We start from the raw sequence: 22,107 nt of genomic DNA, 5'->3' as shown, positions 1-22,107 counted from the left end.
AAGGTTCGCTGGGGGATCTAGACAGCAGAACCACGGCCCGGATCTCGCGTCCTCCTGGAGGAGGACGTACCTCGCGGGAATCAACGCTCCGCCCCACTGGTCGTCGCTAAGGGGGAGGGACTGTGACAGACGACCGGCTATGGACTCCGGTCGCCACCCCCAGGCCGCTAGGAGGAGCCCTCCGGACAGCATAGTTGTGCCCCGAGTTCCAGCAGGGCCTCATGGACTTTGTAGTGTTGTGACACAGCCCTGCTGGATACCTTGGAGGCCGCCAGGAGTCGCTGTAGGGGGGCTAGTGGACTCTGGCATGCCCTATAACCCGGGAGTGCATATCAGTCATGTGACTGGAGGAAGTGACGTGCTCCCGGGATAAAGAAGAGGACTGTTTGCCCTGACCCGGAAGGAAATGGACTTGTGGGTTGTGCTTAGAACCACTTCCGGGTCAGGAGCTATAAAAGGACTCTGGGAAGCCCAGAACACTGAGCTGAGCTGGGAGGAAGGTGGGCTAAGTGTCTGGGAGTGGAGGATTGTTTATTGAGAGAGGATTATTGTGTATATGAGTGTGGTGAGGAGAGTGCTTGGTGCACTGTACAATAATAAAATAAAATATTGTTGTACTTTCACCTGGTCTGAAGAGTGGTACCTGAGGGTTCGAGAGGTGGACAAACGCTACATCTGCTACAATAGATAGATAGATATATGTGTCTGTATGTGTGTGTATATATATATGTGTGTGTGTGTATGTATGTATGTGTGTATATGTATGTGTATATATATGTTGATATATGTATATATATGTGGATGTGTATATGTATATATATATGTAGATATGTAGATATGTGTATATGTAGATATGTATATATAAGTATATATGTTTATGTATATATATGTTTACATAACCTCTTTAACACACTACTTCTCCGTTGCGAAGCGCGGGTATTTTGCTAGTCGAATATAAAATCCTACTAATAACCTACAAAGCCTTAAATAACCTCGTGCCAAACTACATCAGTGACCTTCTCCATCACTATGTGCCTGCCCGCCCACTAAGGTCCTCTGATTCTGGCAATCTTGTTGTACCCCTCACTAATCTTCACTCCATGGGTGACAAGGCCTTCAGCTGTATAGCGCCCAGACTCTGGAATGACCTACCGAAATTAATCAGATCAGCTGACTTCATGAATTCTTTTAAAAAACAACTCAAAACCCATCTGTTCAGGAAGGCTTTTAGCTCTACTTGACTCTATCACCCTTCTCTCAGTTTACTTCTCTGTCAAGATGCTCATGTAACCTGTGTGTGTGTGCTAGACCATCAATTATGTTGTCTGTTAGGCTTTTTCTCTGAATTCATTGTCATAATCTTCTTTATTTATTTATCTGGTTTGTACACTGCTATATACGGTATACTCTGCCGTTCTTTCTTATATTCTGTAAGTGCCTTGAGCATGGGAAAGGCGCTATATAAATAAAATGTATTATTATTATTATTAATGGTGACGGACAGGTTGACAGACGAGATTAGACAGGAGTCCCCGTCAACTATGATGTTTACCAGGGGTGCCCAATACGTCGATCGCAATCAATCGGTAGATTGAAAAGGTAGTGCAGGTAGATTGCGTTACATTCAAAAAAAATTTTTTTAAATGTTAGTCTATCATATATCCTCCCTATGGCATTTGCCACTTGATTGACATACAGGGCGGCCAGTCTGAGATCTCTTTTCTTCTAACACACTGGTCATCCCGCACACACGATCAAACGCGTGAACTACTGCAAAACTCTGGCTATCTAAGTGATCTAGTTAGCCTTCCAATTTATATCGACTAAAGAAGGGATTTAAAAAAAAAAATAGTTGTTGGCGAGGGTATGGGCTGGATGTGGAATTGGAAGAGGATTTTTTTTTCTTACAATGTCACAATCGAAGTGCGTTTGTCTGACCTGTCAATCTATCATTGCTATTCCAAAGAAGGAAAATGTGGAAAGGCACTTTCGAACTGTTCATAAAAACTACGAAATTTGACTTCCTTCTGAAAAGCTCAGAAAGAGAAAGGAGAGGGAACTAAAATTGCAGTTAATAGGACGGCCGTCATTTTTCACTTGGCTGAATTCAAAAGCAAAGGCAGACAAACCGAAGCATCGTTCTGGATGAGTCACTCGATCATTAAGCATAAGAAGTCCTTCCAAGATGGAGAGATGATAAAAGAGGCCTTCGTTGAGGCAGAAGGTTAGGGAGAAATTCCTGCTGAGAGAAAAAGGAGTTTCTCCTTGTCATTAAACATGCAGAATACAAGCGACTTAACGATCAATGGCTGCTAGACTTGGCATTTTTTTTCCAATCTGACCAACATGTTGAATGAGCATAATTTACAGCTGCAAGGAAAAGAGAAAACCATGGTCAATATGATTAGCTCAGTTAATGCTTTCAAATGAAAAATGCAACATCTGTACTCAAAGCTGCAGCGCCTTGATTTGGGGAACATCCAAAACCTTGCGTCAGAGCTGGAGACTCAATGGAAGGCGTATGCACAACTTGACAGCATACGCTACACAGAGCAGATTGAAAATTGTCTGTCAGACTTTGACAGACGGTTTCAAGACTCAGCTTTACTTGAGTCAATCGCTACATTTAAGTGCTATCCATTTAGGGAAGATGTTGAGGGGGATTTACCCGCATCAAAAATTGCAACACTGTTTCACCTAAAACTCCCCTATAGTGGAGGATGAGATTTTGACACTACAGGATGACATTCAGCTGAAGTATGGGGCTCATGGACACTCACAAAGGAAAAGTACCCAAACATGAGGAAATGTGCTACCTCCTTGACTGCATTATTCGGCTCTACTTATTTATGCGAGTCAGCCTTTTCCCACATGAAGATTACTAAATCCAAATACTGTAATGACCATAAATGTATTGAATTGTTATTGTGCCATAAGGGTTATTCAGTTATGAAAGGTACAACAACATAAATTTTATGTATAAAGTATACTCATATATATATATATATATATATAGCATTTTTAATGTAGTTAGATCATTTCGACCTGGTCATTTTAAAAAAGTAGCTCGCAAGCCGAAAAAGTGTGGGCACCCCTGACGTTTGCTGTTAACATTGTGATTTGTAGCGATAGTAGGGAGCAGGTTGAGGAGACCCTGGAGAGGTGGAGATATGCTCTAGAGAGGAGAGGAATGAAGGTCAGTAGGAACAAGACAGAATACATGTGTGTAAATGAGAGGGAGGTCAGTGGAATGGTGAGGATGCAAGGAGTAGAGTTGGCAAAGGTGGATGAGTTTAAATACTTGGGATTAACAGTACAGAGTAATGAGGATTGTGGAAGAGAGGTGAAAAAGAGAGTGCAAGCAGGGTGGAATGGGTGGAGAAGAGTGTGAGGAGTGATTTGTGACAGACGGATATCAGCAAGAGTGAAAGGGAAGGTCTACAGGACGGTAGTGAGACCAGCTATGTTATATGGGTTGGTGACGGTGGCACTGACCAGAAAGCAGGAGACAGAGCTGGAGGTGGCAGAGTTAAAGATGCTAAGACTTGCATTGGGTGTGACGAGGATGGATAGGATTAGAAATGAGTACATTAGAGGGTCAGCTCAGGTTGGATTGTTAGGAGACAAAGTCAGAGAGGCGAGACTGCGTTGGTTTGGACATGTGCAGAGGAGAGATGCTGAGTATATTGGAAGAAGGATGCTAAGGATAGAGCTGCCAGGGAAGAGGAAAAGAGAAAGGCCTAAACGAAGGTTTATGGATGTGTTGAGAGAGGATATGCAGGTGATGGGTGTAACAGAACAAGATGCAGAGGACAGAAAGATATGGAAGAAGATGATCTGCTGTGGCAACCCCTAACGGGAGCAGCTGGAAGAAGAAGAAGAAGAACATCTAAATACATCTAAGGACAAAGACTGTGTTCTATTCTGGCAGACCAGGAGAAAGAGAAAGGTATGCAGACGCCTAATTGAGATCTTCAAAAATTCTCAGGGCTACCAGTAAATTTGTTCTGAAATGTTTTTATATTTTAGTTAAATAGTGAATCACCAAACAGAGACTCGAGAAGTGTATTCACTTGGAGTGGAAGGCAGGAAGGACTTCTGCACACAAGCAGAACAAACAATTGAGTCATGTAATTGAAGAAGATACTCGGATATGTACTTAAGTTACTCTGTGCATTTGAGTAGTAATGAGGGTGAGAATGAAAACAAAACTGAGTGTCATTATGAACAATGCTGCACATCCTCTCTTTGACACACCGACACTTATTCAGCAGAAGTGGGTCAAAAAATTCTGCTTGGGGCTCCTTTATATTGACAACAATACATCTGCATAATTCCTCACCGGGAATGCTCTGTTATTAGCCAAGTCAGATGTTTTCTGTATTTTGTAATAGGAGGGGGTGTTCAATTATAAACAGGAATTTTCATATTCTGTCTTAAAAAGAGTGTAAGGTAGACCTGACTCATTGGACAAACACACACACATATGAACTTGTCGTTAGTAGTGCTAGCTGCTCTTTCTCCCCTTCCTGTCAGTTGTAATCAACATGTCGGAGCAGGAGGTACACAGTAGTGTTAGGCAGCAAATTATTATTACATTTTTGACAAATGAAGGAGTCATTCCATCTCAGATTTATTGGAGACTTAAAAAATCAGTTTGAGGATGAGTGTCTCTCTGTCTCAGTCTAGAGTGTATGATTGGTGCAAATCATTCAGAGAGGGACTATCATCTCTTCGGTCCACTTAAGAAATTTTTAGTTAGGGAAGAAATTAAAGTCGAATGAGGAGGTTATTGACGTTGTGCAAGAATGGATCAACATGCAGTCAAAAGACTTCTACTCTTCAGGGATTAAGAAGTTTCCTGAGTGCTGGAACAAGTGGATTGCAGTGGCAGGAGACTACATAGAAAAATAGTGTATGCCATTTCATTGTATTCAATATATAAAATGTAGCTTATAAATTCCTGCTTATATTTGAACGCCCCTCGTACTTTGTGTATATTTGAGGGAGATTGATGTTCTTTGTTATAATATTTTTTAAGCTTCAGCAAAAAGATAAATTTCCCTCTTGGGACGAAAAGTGTCATCTCTCTTTTCATGTATCTGTTATCTATTGTCAGATACATGTGAGAAATTCACTGTGGACAGTCCATCTTAATTTAAGAATCTATTTGTGGTACCAATAGCAGTGAATAGGTCAAATAGGGCTGCTCTAATTAATTCTGGAGCTGCAGAGAATTTTATAAGCTCCTCGCATCTTCATGAATTAAACTTTTAAAAAATACCAATACTACCAATACTGTCTATGAGTTCTCTCTATAAATGGGAACCCTATTTGAGAGAATTTCTTGAATACATTTCACCACCTCTTACACTCCTTTTTTTGCATTCTGAAGTCATTACATTGTTTTGAAATAATCTCACCAATTCTCTCTGATTACCCTTGGAATTCCTTATCTTAAACAGCATAATCCCCATATTGACTGAAGTAAGACAGAAATTTGCTCAGTGAAGTACCTTTTGCAAACATAATTGACTACAGGAAGATTTGCACTCTTTTATTGTTTGTTGCAAGATTTAGCAGGATGTCTTTAGTAGAGCTTTGGCATTAGACAATGTGCATATCGACTTACTGCATGATGGTCTTCTTCCGAAGGGGAAAGTTTAAGTCCTGTCTAAACCTGAAAGTGAGGCTATGGAAAAATGTATTTGTGAGAATTTGGAGAAGGGTTTTTATAGTGTTGCCTAATAGTCTGATAGGAGTGGGCTTTGTTGAAAAAAAAGATGGTGGTTTAAGACCAGTATTTTCTATCACAAATTAAACAAAATAACAGTTAAGAATAATTATCCAATTTCTCTCAGATTATCTTAATTGAATTAGAGGAATGATGCTATAACACCCCAACATGACGTTACCCATCATTCTCATGCTTCCTGTTATGGGCATTGTTACCATAAACAGTATGGCTGCTGCCATTAAACTACTGAAGAAAATAGCAATGATAATTTAAAATAAATAAATAAATGCAAAGCAATGCGTTCCAACATGACATGAAAAATATAATGTTATGTTTATTCAGCTATTAACAGTAAAATAATTTGCTCTATAATAAAGCACTAAGGTCTGTGTGTCCAGTCCCTCTGAACAATCTGATTGGTCAGTTTGGCTTTGGGGATGCAATCAAAACAGGAAGTGCGAGTGCGACACATACGAGGAAGAGTAAAATCACACACTGACAGAGTCACCTTCAAATACTGAAAATATAAAACTGGACGGGAGGTAAGAAAGGTACCTCAAAAATAATGACAAAGACTGAGAGGCAGGCTTTACGGGAACATGCTTGTGAGTGGAGGTGCCAGTGAAGAAACGTTAGTAAAAGTGTAAGACCCAAACTGACAGAGTCGCCTTCAAAGAAGGCAATTATAAAACCGGACAGGAGGCAAGAAAAGTGCTTCGGAAACAATGGGAGTCTGAGAAGCAGGCTTTATGGGAACACACTTGATAGAAGGAGCACCCTTGAAGAGACGTCAATAAAGGGGAAAAATACACGTTGTCTGAGTCGGCTTCAAAGACTGAAAGTTTAAAACCAGATAGGAGGCGAGAAAAGTGCCTCAAAAATAATGACAAAAATCTGAGGCTTTATGGGAACGCAATCGACTGAGGAAGCAGTGGGGAAGAAATGTTCACACACACTCAAATATAGTGGAAAGGCGGTGAAGGTACACATAGGACAAAAGATCGCAAATATTTTTAAATTATTCTGCTACCTGTCTGGGAATGTGGGTGTGTGTCATGAAATGGGTGCTGCTCAGTGTGGAGCTACTCAGCAGTACAACACAAGTTTGGTTCTCGTTATCAAAGTGTAACCAACACCCCAATAACAATACAAAAAATGAATTACATATGAACCCTAAGAATTACACACACATTCATTTATTAACTGCCTTCAAGAATGCTAGAAACTATTTCCCTTTTGAACAGTTTCAAATTTCGCACAACACAGTTTGCACCACAGCACCGTGCTGTGAACCTCTGAGAATCAAGCCGACGCTTGCGCATTTCAAAACTGCATGTCTCTACATGATATTAGTTTTCATTTTATGGATTTTCACATTTTCTATTTTCTGAATATTGATTGTCATTTGTAAAGTTTTCTTGGAATGTTATTAAGGTGTCGGTCGCAGGTACCATGTTTGTAAATGTCTTTTGAGTTTGCACCGTGCGTGTTTAGTAAATTAAGGCAGGTGCCTTTTAGACAAGTGTGCAGGATGAATGAAACAGCCGAGTCTCATTTCACATGCAATTTCATAATCGCAAAACTCAGTAAAAATAGAAGTTTTTTGCAGGTCACACAAGAGCAGTGAATAATTTATACTTTTTTTATCGTTTTAATGCCGATTTTGTGTGTTTTATTGTTTTTAACCTCCTTGGCGTTAGCCCCGAGTGTGACTCAGGCTTGGACTACACCCATTTTGTGATAAAGGCACCGTCACAGAATGAATTTGTACTTACTTTCTATTAATGTACAACTAATATGTGATGCACAAAAATGTGACAGGCCAAGAAGAGAGCACGAATGACCCAAAACTTGTCCTTCACTCAAGTTTCGTTTTCTGTGTTTGTAGTAAAGACATCAGTCGGGCACATGGCCAAATGTATATGAGGATTAGATCATGAATATTGAAATACAAGCATTTTGTAAGCCATAAATGATTGAGTGGTAATGGGAAGTAACTGAAAGCTGTGTGTGTGCACATTGTTTTAAGTCGATCTGAGATTTATAAAGGAATTTGGCGTGGCACCTGGCCTACTTAATGTTTTAAAAAGCTGATTTTTTTGGAGTCTGTGCTGTTTTTTCCTTTGAAACATGAGCAAACTTTTAGTGTGGGATCTAAGGAAGAATTTATACATGAGGCCTCTAACTTTTAAAGTGTAAAGACCAGCTAGAGGAAACCTGTGGCTTGGTGTTTCTGAAGAAAAAGTAGGACTGCCCCGATCGAGGATGGCTTAGATGAAAGTGATCCAAAACATGGCTAAAACCAAACTCATGGAAGAGCAGTAAATGATTGTGGTGAGCAACAGAACAGCATTCATCAGTCTCTCATTGTCCAGAGATTAATGAGGCGGGAAAGCAGAGAGACCAGGAATGTTTGGTGGTTTTTCAGGTGAACAAAAGATTGTTCAGGGACCCCCAGAGAAACAGCAGATGTTCTGGGTTTGTTACTTATGTCATTAATTTGTAGCAAGGCTACATAACGGACAGTCGGGTTGGCCTTCTGGATTATCCGTCACTTTATAATGTTGGCTGGAAGGGTGTTTTGAATAGCCCTTCAGGCACCGTTGTTGACGTCCCTGTCTGGGAAGATCTCGCCCGAGTAAATTTTCCAGCTGCCTGTTGCCGCCGTGTGGTTTCCATAACGACCGAGAGGGGCAAGGATTTTAGGCGGGAAACTTTTTCTTTTTAAGGGGAATGGCGGATCAAGGAGGAGGGGAAAAAGGAAGGATAAGGCTGAAGGATAAGGCTGAAGGCAACGCAGCGACTATCCACGCTCAAAGAATTGTTCAGAATCTTACTTCACCCAGGGACGTCAGCTTTGGTGGGTGGCCACCCCGAAGAAATAATCAAGTGACGAATCCCCGAGAAGAGGCCAGGTACTGGTGTTCTCCAGGTGCTCCCGTATGGTGAGTCGGATCCCTGAGTTTGCATTCTTCTTCATCCGTGGAGAAGCCGTGTCGCCAAAGGACTGTTGTGTTTCCTCCTGCCATACGGGAGGAACTGAACTGCAGGGTTTCATGTTTTCTTATATTATGGACTAAGTTACATCTTTCTTTTGTGTTCTCAGAGAGCAGTTTTTTTTTTATTATTTACTTTTTTTATTATCTATGTCAAACCGGGGGTTAGGATTTGGGCGCTGGGGAAGGCGTCTGGGGAAGGGGTTCACTAATGAGCACTCAGGCACCGGGCAAGTAAATTTAACAGCAAATGTTAATATTAGTCCCACTTCCTGTTGCGCTTTATTTTTTGCTAAGTATTTAAGGGGTGCATAGGTCAAGAGGGACCAGGGACTGAATATGGTAATGCTATTGTAACCTTCGAACATCGTCCACTCCCCAGTTCGGGTGTGAAGTGTAGGAAGCGCATTCCCGTATTTTGCGGTTGTTACAACTTTGGGTTCACTCCAGTGTGAGATTTGCACTGTAATAAATTCACCATTTCTGTAAAGACTGGCCTCCCTTGGCATCACTGTGGGAATGGAGAGACACCATGATGGTCAACAATTAAACAAAAGATCTTCTAGCTTGTGCAAAAGTTCTTTTTAAATCACTTGTTTTTAAATATGGATGAAAGAAATAAAAGCATATGTAAGTAACTAATCACCTTGAATTAAGCCAAAAAGTATTGCTGATATTTTTAAATAAGAATACATATATTAGAAAATAATTCATAGACCTACGTTTACAGTTTGGTATTAATGTCCATATCCCATTATTACAAGTTATAACTTTAGATCCTTCAAGGAGGAACATTTCATCGCAGGTATACTCCACTGTTTCCATGTTAGCATAGGAAGGCTTTTTCTTCTGCTTAACATTTCCGTTGAGTATGTCAGGTGGTGGTGTACACTTTGGTTCTAAATAATAAATAAAAAACAAGAAATCAGTGAATTAAACTATTAATGCATTATAAAACCTTCTCTAGGCACCATGCCAGTTTAGACTGAAGGGGTTTGTCAGATGAAAACCAGAGCACCCTGAGAAAAAACAAATGCCAACCAAGGGAAAGTGTAGAAATTCCACACAAAATGACCAACACTTATAATGGCTTGGGATGGCATGGTGGAACAAATATTAGCACTGTTGCCTTACTCCTTTTTAGAACATTAGAACACTCTAGATGAGAACAGGCCATTCAGCCCAACAAAGCTTGCCAGTCCTGTCTACTTAATTCTTCCAAAATAACATCACGTCGAGTTTTGAAAGTCCCTATAGTCTTACTGTCTGCCACACTACTTGGTCGCTTATTCCAAGTGTCTATCGTTCTTTGCGTAAAGAAAAACTTCCTAATGTTTGTGTGAAATTTACACTTCACAAGTTTTCAACTATGCCCCTGTGTTCTTGATGAACTCATTTTAAAACTCCAGTCTTAATCCACTGGACTAATTCCTTTCATTGTGTTTAACACTTCAGTCATGTCTCCTCTTAATCTCCTTTTCCTTAAACCAGGGGTGGGCAAATTCATTCCTGGAGGGCCGCAGTGGCTGCAGGTTTTTGTTCCAACCCAGTTGCTTAATTAGAAAACAATCCTTGCCAATAATTACATTTCATGGCTTGTTAGTGCTTTAACTCTGCTATGTCAAGTCATTCTCATATCCTAGATTTTTTTTCCATTCTAAGGATATCATCCAAATACTTTGAAGTGTAAAACGGATGGGTAATTCTCAATCCTTCACTTTTTTCTCTTCTCATTCCTTCCAAGTATTTAATTAAACCAAATAGTGCACGATAAATACACACAGGTGTAAAGGGTAACAAGCAAAATGGATAACTGCTGGTTTCTTTTGTCATTTGCATCTTATTGCTAATAAGGAGCAATTAAAAACCAAGAATGCAGCTGTTTAAGACGTAAATAAGCAATAAGGGTTCATAATCTTAATGAGAGAGATAACTAAAATGAAGCAGAAGTGTTTCTAGAGCAATAAGGGCTTCTTATTAAGCAATTGGGTTGGAACAAAAACCTGCAGCCACTGCGGCCCTCCAGGAATGAATTTGCCCACCCCTGCCTTAAAATGTAAAGGCTCATCTCTTTTAGTCTTTCCTATATAATTCAACCCCTATAGCCCTGGAATCAGCCTATTCGCTCTTCTCTGGACCTTTTCTAGTGCTGCTATGTCTAGTGCTGTTTTTGTAGCCTGGAGACCAAAACTGCATACAGTACTCCAGATGAGGCCTCACCAGTGTGTTATAAAGTTTGAACAGAAACTCCTATGACTTGTACCCCTCCCATCATGGTGCTATATAACATGACATTATTTTAGCCATCTTAATGGCTTGTGAAAATTGTGTGGAAGTTGATAGTGTCGAGTCCACTACGACTCCTAAATCTTTCTCATAAGTTGTACTTTTGATTTTCAGACCTCCCATTGTGTATTCAAACCTTTACTTACATTAAGTTTCATCTGCCATAAATCTGCCCAAGCCTGTATGCTGTCCAAGTCTCTCTGTAATGATTCAATGGATTGTACCTGTAGATTTTCTGCCAATCCCCCTTCATGAAAACAGGTTGAAATTCCCAGTCTGTAATAGGACACATGCAGTGCCTGAGGAGTATTGTGAGCAAAGTGAGCAGGGGATAAAAAGGGAGCCAAAAGCAATATGTTATTACAATATCAATGTTTTCTTTTTTCACTAAAGAATCAAATCATTTCAGTGAACCAAACATGGATGGAGCTCGCACACAAGGAGGGAGAGCTGTGTGACAACACCGACATGTGAAAAAGCGGACGAACAGCAGCACTTCACCCTCACTGATTGGCTTGCAACCTGTGCCCATATTTATCAAGCCTCTCAGAGAAGGAAAATGGTCCTACTCGGCTCAAAAATCTCAGAGTGATGCAAATTTGGGCCTTCTCTTAGGACTAGGAGTAAAAACATGTTATCAGTCACTCTTAAAAATAACGGTTCTTTAAGGGCATTTTACTGAACTGTGTGGTTCCTCATAGAGTCCAGGAATTCTGCTGTGATTGGGTTCAGTTTAACTGAAGTGGAAAAAGGCTTGCGGAAGGCCAAAATAAACAGTGCAGTGGGACCAGACGGCATATCAGGTCGGCTCTTAAAGTCTTGATCTAAGCAGATCTCCCCAGTTTTTCATTTGCTTTTTAACTGGTCTCTGACCTGTGGTATTGTACCAAATCTGTGGAAACAATCAATCATTACCCCTGTATCTAAGGTTTCTAGGCCAAGCTGTTTAAATGATTACAGACCAGTGGCACTTACATCTATTCCAATGAAATGCTTTGAACACTTGGTGAAAAACATTTTAATGACAGAGACAAAGTCTTTTCAAGACAACAATCAATTTGCTTATTGTGCAAACAGAAGTGTGGAAGATGCTCTGCTTGTTATCTTACATGAAATCTATACCTTTCTTGATCAGCCTGGTTCATATGTCAGAGCACTATTTTTGGATTTTTCTTCAGCGTTCAATACTATACAGCCTCATATACTGATTGGGAAATTAAACAGTATGAATGTAAACCCATTTATCACACTATGGATTCAAAACTTTCTTTTAAATCGTTCACAGACAGTTAAAGTTCAGGACACTTTTTCAAAAGCTCTTCATTCAAACACAGGAAGTCCACAGGGGTGTGTCTTATCACCATTACTGTTTACTCTGTACACAAGTGACCTGAGACAGAACAATGACCATTGCTCCATTATTAAGTATGCGGATGACACCATGATCATAGGATGCATATCTGGGGAGAATGAAAGCCACTATCTAAATCAAGTGGACTGTATGGTAAACTGGTGCAATAAAAACTCTCTCACTCTGAATGTAAAAAAGACCAAAGAAATGATATTTGATTTTAAGAGACAGAAATCTGTATGTTCACCTATTGTAGTTCTGGGAGAGGAGGTAGAAATAGTGAATGAATATAAATACTTAGGAACTTACCTAGATAACAATCTTAACTGGAATACAAATAGAAAAAAAAATTATTTTCTAAATGCAACCAGCGCTTATTTCTCCTCCATAAACTCAAACTATTTAAAGTAGACAAGGACCTCATGTTGTCCTTCTATCGTAGTCTGATCCAGTCCGTGATCACTTTCAGTTTCATTGCCTGGTTTAATAGTCTGACAAACCAAAACTCAAAAAAGCTCCAGCAGATTACAAAGTATGCAGCTAAAGTTATTGGGGCTGATGTAGATGATTTGACTAGTGTGTGTCAGAGGGCAATGCTAAAGAAACTGGAAATCATCTCAACTGATGACAGACATCCATTACATGTAGAACTAAACTTCAGTAAATCAGGAAGGATAGTTGCTTTGAAAACCCACACAAATCGCTCCAGAAACTCCTTTCTTCCTAGTGCCATACGACTTTTCAATAAGAAATATCGGAGATAATGTTTAAAGTTTTGATATATATCCTGTTACCTTTTTTTTTTTTGGTATAAATATGTTTTATCTAACTGCCTTACCTTAACCTTTCTTATTTCTATTTGTCTGTTTTATTTCATTCTGTCTGTTACATGTTATTAGATGCAACTGAGAAGGCACATTTCATGTTTTCCTGTGTAAACATGACTAAATAAAGAAACCTAACCTAACCTAACCTAGAGTCATTGCCTGGCAAAGAACCTTTTAATTCTGGGAAGGGTTCTTTGCGTGTTAAATTGGTTTTTTAGGCTTTGAAAAAGTTCTTAATATGTGGATAAAACAGAAATCCTTATTGTATTGTAAGCTGCCTAGCAGGATACTAACAGGTCAAGAAAACCTGAACTGTGTCTGATATTAGAGGAAGCAAGAGTCATTTTAAAATTGTGAACACATTGGTATTTCACAAATCTGTTATCATCTATTCACTGTGATTTATGGAATCTGCTATGGATGTAAATAAAAGGTACTTTCTGGAACCTTCATGTGGAATGTTCATTTGGGAACCAAACAGTGGTTCTTCTATGGCATCGCTCTGAAGAACCGCTTTGGCACCTTTATTTTTAAGAGTGATGCTTCTAATTTAGTAAACTACTCATGACTCCACCAGGATTTATCAAAACTCATGAGCTGTCCTGTCTTGCTTAGAGCTTCCAGAAGAATAGATTGGCACAGCACGGGACATTCCAGGAAAGGTGAAATGTTTTAGAAATGTTTGACAACAATGAACTCAAAAAAGATATTGAACTGACAGAGATGGAATAATATTCATAACAAATATTTTACACTATGTGATCAATCCGTCTACACGGAGGAGCCATGCAGTGTCAGATGAAATGAAAATGTTGTTAACGTTACTTTTTTGGCACAGGGAAAATGCAGCTTTGCAATAGCAGTGATTTGGGTATATCAAAACTAACCATTTCTCCAATTTTACACCAAACTTTGAATGCCCTTTCAACACATGAGGTAACACTTAGATTCACACATTTCCCCAAGATTTCCTATGGGTAAATATTAAAGCAAGCTACATGCATGTAAATCAGTATGTGCCTACCGATCATTACCCCAAGTGTGGATGAACACACATACAGTATGTGAATTGCAGTATCAACACACAGGTGGTCAAATTCTTTTGAAGTAGCCCACATAGAACCCTGAAGATAGGCGGGTCTGGATAGATGATAGACAGTGAAATGTCACACAGGTACACTGAACTTTGGATTTCACAAACACCTGGAGTACTTGTTTTACACATTATACACCGGGGAATGCTCTAGAAGGCAGTCAGAAACTCGTAGAGCACTGGATAAATAAATCCTTGCAGAAGAGATGAAAGGATCACAGGGAGGGACACAGCACATGACTCTGGAAGACGATTAGCAGTAGAATCCCTGAAGCCTATGAAAAAAGTCGTAATGACGGGCCATCTTTAAATTCCCTCCTTTCAACAATGAAAGATCCATAGCCATACTTTCAGAAGAATCACCGTCCTGCTTTTATGGCCTTGAGAAACACCTCATAAAGTAACAGTAACTGAAGATTCATGGCTATAAATCGTGCTCAGTTTTCCAGTGTTCCTAACACTAGAATCCCTGAAGCCTATGAAAAAAGTCGTAATGACGGGCCATCTTTAAATTCCCTCCTTTCAACAATGAAAGATCCATAGCCATACTTTCAGAAGAATCACCGTCCTGCTTTTATGGCCTTGAGAAACACCTCATAAAGTAACAGTAACTGAAGATTCATGGCTATAAATCGTGCTCAGTTTTCCAGTGTTCCTAACACTAGAATCCCTGAAGCCTACGAAAAAAGTCATAATGCCAGGCCACCTTAAATTCCTTCACACCTCTCCATCAGTGCCTTTGTTTTGCAAATGTATCGATCAGCACTGGCAGCAGGCAGATCGTTGTAGACAAGGAACACACATGAAGTGTATGTGTTCCAAATAACAATATTTTATTTACTTTATACAATTCCAGACACCTCACTCCCAGATAAACAGACTTGAACTGGGAGACCTTTAGCTGCGTCGGTGGGTTGGGTGGGGTGGGATAGCAGGCTGCCTGCTGCCAGTGCTGATCGACACATTTGCAAAACAAAGACACTGATGGAGAGGTGTGAAGGAATTTAAAGTGGCCTGGCATTATGACTTTTTTCGTAGGCTTCAGGGATTCTAGTGTTAGGAACACTGGAAAACTGAGCACGATTTATAGCTATGAATCTTCAGTAACTGTTACTTTATGAGGTGTTTCTCAAGGCCATAAAAGCAGGACGGTGATTCTTCTGAAAGTATGGCTATGGATCTTTCATTGTTGAACAAACACGCCCGTTATGAGGCTTAACTCTCATTTCATGTGTGTGTGTCTCACCATCTTGGTGCTCGTTACCATATTACTCTTGATGTTTTGGCAGCATTTACAAACAGCTTAGCACAGTGTCCTACCTTATTATGTTTTTGTTCTTCTTCTTTTCCCCCTGACTTTGATTACTATTATTATTATTATCTTTGGGGTAATGCCTTAGTATTAGTATCAGAAAGCTACAAAATGTCATCATGTGTGGCAATTTATAACAAGGGGTGCCGTAAAATTGTGATGTCACTCATTTTCAAATGTGGCACCCTGTGCCTTGCTGGAATTGGGAGTAGGATGCTTTGTAAATTCTTCTTATGTCATACTCTGAGTTAGGACAACTTGTTATCCTAGTCAGACTTTTAGAGAAATTTTGTTGCGCTTGATGAATACGGGCCTAAGCTCCCAGACAGGAACTAAAACACCATTATTGTGGAGTCAATTGAGTGTATTTCAATAAGTGAGACATTGTGTTTTCTGAAGTAAAGGCCAAAGGAATACCTACACAATAGCTACCCACGACTTCCAGCCCCCAAATGCTGTAATAACATACTCTACATGTTATCTTTCTAACTCAAATTGCTTTTGCTGTGCCCTCTCGGCGCTCACATTCAACACCAGTAGCACTGGGTACCAGTAGCATTCATATCCAAAAACCACTGACTTGATTAATTATTGTGTGATTTTGAGGTACATCTGGATTATTGCTCTGGCACTCTGGAAACCACCAACCTAGCCTTTAACAAGCCCAGAAGCAAAATGAAAAGGGGTGAACCCTGAAACAAGAAGTCTTAAGAGGAAGGCCACTACACAGTACAAAGATTTTAAGATCAGAGTATGCCCTGTTATCAAATCTCAGGTGACTGGCATACTTGACAACAATGAACAAAAGAAACTTAAAGAGGGGAAGAACAACACAATAAAGAAGAAGGAGCTGGAACAGAGCTCCAGGTTGATGCCAACAGTGCAGAACATGGTGTTCTCTTAGAAATAAAATAAATGTTTACTGACATTACCTTCACATGTTGGATATGGAGCACTCCACGTTCCATCTCCTTTGCAAAATATCTCTGATGCCCCCTTCAACATGAGTTTTGGAGAACTGCACTGAAATTTTATGACATTTCCGTATGGAACTGCTTCATCGACTGCAAACCTGCCACTGTTGATCAATACCCCAGCCACTGCCTTTTCAGGCATACATCGTTGTACTGAGAACAAAAACCATAATCGAAAATGTAAATGTAATAAAGAGGGTCAGACAGTAACAGCTACATATACAATGACAGATGATAGATAGATAGATAGATAGATAGATAGATAGATAGATAGATAGATAGATAGATAGATAGATAGATAGATAGATAGATAGATAGATAGATAGATAGATAGATAGATAGATAGATACTTTATTAATCCCAGGGGGAAATTCACATACTCCAGCAGCAAAAAATATTAAATTAAAGAGTAATAAAAAATGCAGGTAAAAAACAGACAAAAAACAGACAATAACTTGAATATGATGAGAGCTACATGGAAGGAGTAGTGGATGATTACTACTGTAACAGGGGCTTTGATGGGCAACTGGTGAAGAATATAGTAGATAGCATGAGCCCCAACCCCTCTTGGGGTCTGTAATGGGGTTTGTAATATTTAATATTTTGATAATTGTTTGTAAATTGTCATTTAGGAATTAATTAGTGACTCCGAGAAAAGAGTTTTCTTTATGCAAGTCATTGTGAATTCCCCAAAGTTTTTGAAATGCTATCACTGAGAAAAACGTTTTTTTAAGTGCTGGTTCGAGGCTTTAATTTGTCGATTTTGGGGACATTCGTTAACCTACTTGCAACCAGTTTTCTTTGAGCTGTCCCCCCCCAGGAAAGGACAAGTAAACATTTGAAACTGGCCAGCGAGTCTGAGATGAAATGGCATCAAGGTTAACATAGAAATGGAATGGAGATGTGCTGAAACTAGAACTGGTCTGAAGTAAGGAGGCAGCTTATTCTGGGCTGTAGCTGATTAGGATTGGCTGTTGAATCAGGCAGGCCACTCTGTATCATGACGCCCCATTGGTCAATGATGTGTGACAGAAACTAGTATAAGTTTGGTCTCTCTGCCTTTCTGTCCTTCTCTTTCTGCCATTTCCTTTCCATGGAGGAGGCCAGGCCATTGTCCACTCCATTCAAACGCCATGATGGATCAAGGGTCATACCGGAACAAAGACTAATGAAACAATGTGCCACCTAGGAGTTTAAGCAAGATTAACTTTTAATTACCCAAGTTGCATTGTGTTCAGAAGAATTACTTACGAGTGCTTGGAAATCACTTTGTTTTATTAATTTGTGGCATCTCCTGGCTCACCAGTATGAGAAAACCCCAATATGTGATATACTGTTTGACTCATCCTGATGCCTAGTTATGCATAAGGTCAAATATTTTGGGGTTACCCCTACTGTTGGCTCTCTACACCCAAAACACCCTCAGTTTTAGGCCATTTTTGGACCATATTTTGAGCGGGAAATTACATCCTGATAACAAAGAAAAACTAATAGGTGTCTTCAGTAAAAATGATCAGAAGGACCTGACGTTGTGCAAGCCACATCAACCGACCCCAAGAGTTCACTCCCTAATGAAATACGACGGGTCAAAATTAATCGAAATTTCAAAAAAATAGGGATCAGTAATATGTCATATTTTCAGGTTGCTGATCACAAATACGATAATATTTTTGATATTTGATTCTTTATCAGTGGTCCTAGCTCTCCAAGAGCCACTCTCAGATAGATAAAAATGACAAATTTCAAACATAAGCACGTATTTCAAGATTAGTGATTAAGAATACAATATTATTTTTGATCTTTTAATAGGAATCTACACCCTATGGACCGCTATCAGAGGGTGAAAAATGACAAATTTCTATTACAATTGTAAATATTTAGACATTTACTGTACATTTACTGTACATTTTAATATTTCAGATATCAGACACAACTATTCTTTACTACTGTATATACTCGCGGATAAGTTCTCCCGCGGATAAGTCGGGACTTGATTTTATTGTATAATTTCTGGTATTTTATGATGTCAGTCGAATGCGGAAAACTCACGATATTGGTCCAAGAGATTATGATATGCTAACACCCACCTGAGAGAGTAACCACGGAGCACACTGACTTTTTTTCTATGTATTGTGCCTACGTGACCACACGGTAATACCCAAACTATTCTAAATCGATGTTTGCACTATTTAGTGAGAGCATCTATCTATTTGCACTATTTATTGTGAGAGCATCTCTTATCTATGATGGAGCATTCGATCAGGAGAAAATATGAAGCTGGTTTTAAATCAAAAGTCATTGAAATAGCGAAAGAAATTGGTAACTGCGCTTCTGCAACAAAATTCAATATGTCTGAGAAACTGATGCGAGATTGGAGGAGGCAAGAAGATGTAAAAAAAAAATGTAAGTGTTGCATTTTTGAACAGGCATATAAGTCGGGGTCTGATTTTATGATGGATTTTTCGGGTTTCAAGACCCGACTTATACATGAGTATATACGGTATGTACTTTCTACCTTATGAAGTAAATCTTTACATTTCTTTTGAGTATCCTGAATTAGGGTGGTTTATGCTAAATCAGACTGTTCATTGTTATTTTGCCAACGCTCATTTGAACTCCTCTCGTCATTTTGGTTCATATTATATAATAAGTAAATAAATAAATGTGTAACGTTTTCCGCATGTTCTGGTTTTCAGTCTTGTTGCATGAGGTCATAGATATAAAATGTAATGTAACATATGAGGGCTATGGCAGGCATATGGGGACATTTAAATAAAGAGTATAAAGGGGAGAATAGGGTCACCGAAGGACCCTAACATTACAAAACAGTGTCTTTTCAAAATGCGTGCATATTCCTACTATGGTACATCTAACTCCGTTTCTTGTAACATACTAAAGTCTACAACTCATCTAATTCATTCATTGCATATTACTGGACAAAAGGTTTAAAACAGTTGGGAAGCTGGGATAACAATTTGTTTTACAGTCATGCAGTGCCTCAGTAAATGAAATTCTTTACTGGCAATAATGATGCAAGAATCATTTTACTATTAAAAAAAATAACCAGCTGTTGAGATGTTGCACTTACCTTCACAATGTGGAAGACTGTTGCTCCATCCTTCTGACAGGCAGACGCGATAATCTATTTGACTTGTCATAATGTATCTAAAATAGAATATAAGAAACTATCAGAATCTTGGCTTTGAAGAACTGAAAATTTTAACTTAATATATAAATACACACATAATTTTTTGTAATGACACAGCAGCAAATAGGAGGCATTCATTTAGAATATTCAGACTATACAAGCCATCAATTGTTATGAAGTTAAAGCATACATTTGTTCCCAACTATAGAAAATAAAATCTTTGTTGTTCAAGGCCATGCAGTAATGGGGGCTACATGATGGAAGGGGTCATTGTAGGGACAGCTTAGGTCAGGGACAGTTTTAATTTGGTTACCATACCCTTCATTGCAGGAATATTTCACCTGTGCTCCAAACACAAAGTCATCCCCTTCCACAAGCTGGAAGTACCCATACATGATATCACCAGGATGTCCACATTGCTTTTCTGTAATAAGAAATGGCAGACAAAAAGTGATAAGAATGATAGGGAAATGCTTTCTAAATAGCTCATCATTCTACTGTAGCTGTAAGTGTGTCATACACATTGTATTTTATTCACATGTGCATTTCTAAAAGTTTGAGCCCTGATTTGTTAAGTGATGGCTTGTAGTGAGTTGTAGGCTGAAATTGAATCAGCAGCTTTGTAGTTTAAACTAAAATGTTTTCACTTCCATAACAAAGTAGCCTACTGGCACTCAGCTAACAACATTTTTCTTTTACCTAAGCAACTTACACACTAAAAGCATATCATCGTGTTCTCATTCGGCCAATTAGCAGGATTTTTAAAACCTCAGCTCCTTTGATGTGACATTGCTTTTTAGTCCTCCTGACCTCTTAGAAGGTCCTTTGAATCTTTCTATCAAAATGTATTGGATAGCTCTAGTTACGGTTCTGGCTTCATTCAGTTTACTAGAAAAAACACCCAGTGTTGTTCAAGAACATTTATACAATGTGTTAAGGTAAGAAAGCAAATATTTATGTGTTTTCTCAGTGTTGACCCTTTTGTCATTGCGGCCTGAAATGCAAACGTCACAACTATCATCCACACTCCCTCGCTATCAATTTGTCTGCTCACACGAGTCAAGAATTTGTTCTTTTTTCGAATGATTGGATTCCATCATTACTGAACTTCCTTGCTAGTTAGGAATCATGAATGCTACTTCTTTGTATTTGCTATTTAGTGTGTTTAGTGTGTTTAATCCCACATTAATTCACCTAGATGGTGGATGGTTGAAAACTGAACCATGAAAAACACTGTTTAGGGTTCACAAGCATCACTGCAGGCCTCCGTAATATTATAGGAGATAGCTCCAGTGACCGTATTTGATCTTGTCATAAAGAGGATTCAAAGCTAACTTATTCAACATTAAATTCATTTTTTTTTACAAATCACAATGCTGTATTGGTCTGATTCCATAATTACAGCTGTCCCAGTCACTCATAAATGGATCACTGATCTATCCCTGTCAACTCCATTGTGTTGGAACACAATTTTGAAAAACATAAAAAATTCCTCTAGAAATTCAAATCATAAACACATTCAATATAACATTATCCTTAGAGTTTATCATTACCCGAGAAAGTGTTTATTGATGGGTTTAGCTCCTGATCCACTGTGTCACCAGCCTTCCCTTAATGTACAGGGCACTTTTCTCCATACGTTCTGGGAATGTCCCTGTGTTGCAGTTCTTTGGACCTTAATTGCTTTCACACTCTCCACCATTTTATCTGTCCTTATTCCTTGCTCTCCTATTACTCTACTCCTTTCTTTTAGATTTATTTATTCTCGGTTCATCACCAGTGCATTATTTCAATAGCTACAATAGCAACCAAAGTTCTTATAGCCTCCCAATGGAAGCTAATTAGTAAGTTAATGTTATACAGAAGAAAGCCCATCATAGTCTAAGGCAGAGGTGGCCAGAGTGAGTTCTACAAGAATAGCAGAATAACAACATGGCATATAAGAAAAGACAAAGACAGAAAAGTAAAACAACCCAGCATAACCCCACCTTACCCACCCTATCCCACTCCAACCCATCCAGTTCCTCTGTATCTCACACTTTCCCAACTTTAGCCAAGGGCTAATTATTATGTTATAAGCTGGTCTCCAAACAAAAGGAGAGGAAAGGGGCCATAATTGAACCACACCAGAGAAATGAAAAACAGTATCGGTAAGAGAAAACAAGCAGTATGGGGGTCAACAGCATGACAGGATTTAAACAACTGAGAAGGTTTAGTACAACATTCATTCAAATTACTCGATGCACTATGACTCTATGACATGGACAACTCAGACTGAATGAAATTATTGAAGGATATAGAGAGGTCTAAAAGAAGAAAGGTTTAAGGTAAAAGAGAAATTAAAAAAAGATAAGAAGTGACATATGAGAGATGCAAAGGAATA

The 22,107-nt window shown here is 39.1% G+C and overlaps 1 protein-coding gene across 1 annotated transcript in view; it reads right to left on the bottom strand.

Moving 5' to 3' along the window:
* LOC114658915 (complement factor H-like) overlaps nt 1–22,107 on the bottom strand; it is a 52,730-nt gene that overhangs the window by 19,674 nt on the left and 10,949 nt on the right. Inside the window, exons 3-6 of the mRNA XM_028811031.2 lie at nt 20,043–20,148; nt 19,665–19,741; nt 16,535–16,729; nt 9,456–9,632 (exon numbers count right to left, since the gene is read on the bottom strand). Of these exons, the coding sequence (XP_028666864.1) occupies nt 9,456–9,632; nt 16,535–16,729; nt 19,665–19,741; nt 20,043–20,148 (555 nt within the window). The remainder of the gene's footprint in view (nt 1–9,455; nt 9,633–16,534; nt 16,730–19,664; nt 19,742–20,042; nt 20,149–22,107) is intronic.

The sequence above is a fragment of the Erpetoichthys calabaricus genome, chromosome 10 (assembly GCF_900747795.2).
Source record: "Erpetoichthys calabaricus chromosome 10, fErpCal1.3, whole genome shotgun sequence".
Lineage (NCBI taxonomy): Eukaryota > Metazoa > Chordata > Cladistia > Polypteriformes > Polypteridae > Erpetoichthys > Erpetoichthys calabaricus.
This window is presented reverse-complemented; position numbering and strand designations above follow the sequence as displayed.